Source organism: Peromyscus leucopus, chromosome 4 (genome assembly GCF_004664715.2).
Source record: "Peromyscus leucopus breed LL Stock chromosome 4, UCI_PerLeu_2.1, whole genome shotgun sequence".
Lineage (NCBI taxonomy): Eukaryota > Metazoa > Chordata > Mammalia > Rodentia > Cricetidae > Peromyscus > Peromyscus leucopus.
This window is the reverse complement of record NC_051066.1, coordinates 86,149,269-86,153,773: the sequence shown is the minus strand read 5'-3', so window position 1 is coordinate 86,153,773 and position 4,505 is coordinate 86,149,269. Positions and strand designations below refer to the sequence as shown.

Sequence of the window (4,505 nt, the reverse complement as noted above, 5' to 3'; positions counted from 1 at the left end):
TATATTTAAAAATTAAATTAAACTTACACCCCCTAAAAAACAAATCAAAGCAAACAGATGGACAGACAGACAGAGAAAAAACCCAATAGCAACCAATCTGCTAGCAAAGCAAACTATTAGAAGCTACTAAAATATCACTCTTTAAACCACCATTATCTATCACTTGATATGTATTAAGTTTTATAAATATGACTATATTCATAAATACTTAAAAAAATTAAATTTTGAGACTATTACAAAGTTTAGCACTTTAATAGAAGGGCAATCAATACAGAAAAAATTTACATGTACAAGAAAATAAATAGCTTGCTTCCAGACTCTAAAAAAGATAATTCAGTTTGTCTCTTTCCATTAATGTTTGTTAATATAAAAGCCAACATTATTCAGACTGAGCCAGTTATATTTAGATATGAGCATATATGCATGCAGTAGCAATTACTGAAAAAAAAAGTCCACAAATTTAAAAGAAAGAATTAGGTAGTCTATTGTATGATATGTGGAGAAAAAAGGGAAGGGAGAAATGATGTAATTATATTATAATCTCAAAAATTAAAAGAAGTCATTAAAACAAAACAAAACCCAAAAAGTTGCCCTGGAAATTTTCAGACTGACCAGAAGCTGTCATGTGAAAAATCAGGCTTATCAAGGAGCATCAACTCTCTTGTATAATCAGTGTATTTTTCTTAGATATTTGGTAAATCTTTATAAGGCACATGTGTTTACTTATCTGCTATCATGCTGCTATAGCAGATGGATGTGATACCTGATGTCTTCAGAACTTTCTTGTTTTTCATCCTTACCCCACTTTTCTGAGCCCTCAGAAAACAGAAATGTGAAACAGTTCTGATAATAGCATCAGGGATCTCATTGTTCACCTGCTGCATTCCTCCCATTTCAAAGGATAAAGGATGATAAGACCCACAAGTTGAGAATTACTAAATAGAGCAGAAAATGGAGAATGATTATCCAACATCCAGCTTGAGTATTATCAGTTAGAATAGTATAAGCACTCTGCTTGTGCTTTGAGGTGAATAAGTGATGCTTACGTAAAGTATAAGGTCACACCCATTCAAGGCTGACAGTCAAAGAACAGCTATGCTTACATGTTTATGTAATTCATTCTGTTCTTTAAAACAACAAAAATGATCAGTAGATAAGTGATATAATGAGAAAATATACTGTTGACAGATTGATGGTAGATGACATATTATACATGTCAAGAAACTATGATATCTCAAAGTCTAACAATTCTCAATATCTGTTGATACAAGTTAAAAACAATATTTTCTAGTGCTAAGACTGAACTAAATGTGACTTTCAGAGCTCAGGTTGGAATATGTGCTGCCTTGTTCTTTGGTAAATCCATGCCCACAGATTTTGTGAAGGTCTTTGTTAACCAGTCTAGTTAAATAAATAAATTCAATGATATATGTTTATTAATAAATAACTGTAAACCTGGTTTAATGTTTCTATCTGATATTTGTGTAAATCTTATATGGTATTTTGTAGGCTTCCCAACTGAAGTTTTTCCATTCCCTGCTTCAGTATTTTAAGCTAAAATTTTACTTTATTAGACAGATATTAATTTACTGATGCACAATGAAGTCATCACACATGCTTCCAAAAATGGTGACATCCTGTCTGATCATTTGTACTGAACTTCAATACAATTTCTGAATTTATACCTCATTTTTGTTATAGAATATCATAATTGCTAATGACAAATTTAGACAATTTATTTAAGAAACCAGATATATATATTTTCACGTTGCTGTCTTGCTTCCTCACTGCTCTCCTGGAAATGAATTTCCTAATAGATCATGGGTGTAACAGTCACATCTGATGCATCTCTTTGTGGGGGAGTTGATCTTGGATCATTAGCTCACTTGGACAGCAGTGCCACTCACATTTACCTTAGATTTCTCTTTACATTTATGCATTTCTATTCAGGTAAATTTCAAAGGGAATGTCAAGTTCTATAAAAGAAGTACAATCTTCTTATGACTAACTGATAATTTTCTTTTTTTTTTGCAGGTTTCTTCTGAGGACACCGAGTAAAATGGATGGAGGCAATCAGTCTGTGGTGTCAGAATTTATACTTTGGGGACTTGCCAATTCAAAGAATCTGCAGGTCTTACTCTTTGTGATGTTTTTGATACTTTATCTGTTCATTGTATCTGGAAATATTGTCATCCTTGTTTTAATCACCACTGACCGCCATCTCCACTCTCCCATGTACTTCTTGTTGGCCAACTTGTCCTTTGTTGATATGTGTCTTTCCTCAAACACCACTCCTAGATGATATCAGACTTTCTCAGGGAAGTCAAGACCATTTCCTTTGCAGGTTGCATGTCTCAGGTCTTCTTTTCTCATTGCATTGCTGGAGGAGAGATGTTGTTGGTGGTGGTAATGGCTTATGACCGCTATGTGGCCATTTGCAAACCACTCCACTATCTCACCATTATGAACCTGAAAAGATGCACTGGGTTGGTGCTGATTTCTTGGACTACTGGCTTTATACATGGTATAAGTTACTATGCAGTGGTTGTGCAGCTGCCTTTTTGTGGCCCCAAGGAAATAGACAGCTTTTTCTGTGACATGCCATTGGTGATCAAGCTAGCCTGCATGGATTACCATGATTTAAATACTTTAATGAATGCTGAATGTGGGGTTGTGGTTGTAACCTGCTTCTTTCTGTTGCTCATATCCTACACATACATCCTTATCACTGTTAGCCAGAGCTCTAAAGATGGTGTATCTAAGGCTCTGTCCACATGCAGTGCCCACATCACAGTGGTGATGATCTTCTTTTTGCCCTGCATCTTCATCTATGTGTGGCCCCTCAGTATCACTTGGTTGGACAAATTTCTTGCTGTGTTTTACTCTGTTTTTACACCTCTTCTGAACCCAGCCATTTATACACTGAGAAATAAAGAGATGAAAAATGCTATGAAAAGGTTCATAGGCAAATTTTTGGGTCCCAAAGGAAATTCATAATATTAAAAAATGTGTTCCAATTACTTCAGATAAAGAGACTAACTGTATTAAATAGATTCAAAACCAGTAAATATGACTTACATTGAATATTTGTACCATTTTTCACTATAGATATCATTTAACACCTTAAGGACAATATGACATTTAATGATCAACCAACAGTTCATTGCTAATTTTTTTTGTCTTAAATTCTAAATATGAAAGATTTTTCCACACAGGAATGTCATCAAAGTATTCTTCTATGTTTTTAATAAAGTTTAACTTAGCACTTTTGACCAAACTCATATGTTTATCTTTATGAATAAAATCTTAGCAACTTTTAACTGAGTACAAGTCTGTATAACATCACATGCACTTTAATTGATGTGCTAAATTCATGATTAAATATTTTAGTTATGAACTTGAATTTTTCTAAAGTATTTATTCCTGAAATTTGTAAGTAGTTACAAATAGTCTGAACATATCAAAGAATGTATACTTGAATCTCTCTTCTCTTCTAATAATAACTTTACAGAAGAATATTTTGGTTTTGCTACATTTTTTTATGATTTCCTTCTTTTTTTATTAAGAGATTTTCTATTTGTTTTACATATCAGCCACAGATTCCCATGTCATCTTTCCTCCCACCCTCCAGCATTTACCCTCAACCCAGCACACATTCCCACATCCTACAAGGCAAGAACTCTCCTGGGGATTCAGTAGAGCCTGGTATATTCAGTTGAGGCAGGTCCAAGTACCTCCCCCCTGCACCAAGGCTAAGCAAAGTGTCTCAACACAGGCACTAGATTCTGAAAAGCCAGCTCATGTGTACTAAGGACAGGTCTCAGTCTCACTACCTGGGGACCCCCCTAAACAGTTCAAGCTAAACAACTGTCTCACTTATCTAGAGAGCCTAGTCTAGTGCTGTGGGGGCTCCTCAGCTATTGGTTCACAGTTCATGTGTTTCTACTAGTTTGACTAGTTGTCTCTGTACTTTTTCCAATCCTGGTCTTGATATCTCTTGCTCATATAATCCCTCATCTTTCTCATTGATCGGACTCCAGTAGCTCTGCCTGGGGCTTGGCCGTGGATCTCCGCATCTGCTTCCATCAGTCACTAGGTGAGGGTTCTATCATGACAGTTAGGGTGTTCAGCCATCTGATCACCAGAGTAGGTCAGCTCAGTCACCCTCCACTCTATAGTGGAGTCATCTTTGTGGATTCCTGGGGATCTTTCTAGCACTCTGCTTCTTCCTATTCCCATGGTATCTTCATTTATCATGGTATCTCTTTCCTTGTTCTCCCACACTGTTCCTGATCCAGCTAGGACCTCCCACTCCCTTAAGCTCTCTTTCCCCCGACCTTTATCCTCCATCATCCCCCCTTCCCTTAGTTTGCTCATGTACATCTCATTCATTTCTCCATCACTGGGTGATCCCTGTGTCTTTCCTAGGGTCCTCTTTACTAGCCAGCCTCCCTGGAGCTGTGAGTTGCAGTCTGGTTATCCTTTGCTTTACATCTACTATCCAC

General features: G+C 36.3%; 1 protein-coding gene across 1 annotated transcript; it reads left to right on the top strand.

Moving 5' to 3' along the window:
• Window positions 1-2,059: 2,059 nt before the first annotated feature.
• LOC114688269 (olfactory receptor 4K3-like) lies at window positions 2,060-2,997 on the top strand. The gene is given in 2 exon segments (XM_028862888.1): window positions 2,060-2,294; window positions 2,297-2,997. Coding segments are annotated over 2 exon segments (936 nt in total).
• Window positions 2,998-4,505: the final 1,508 nt, after the last annotated feature.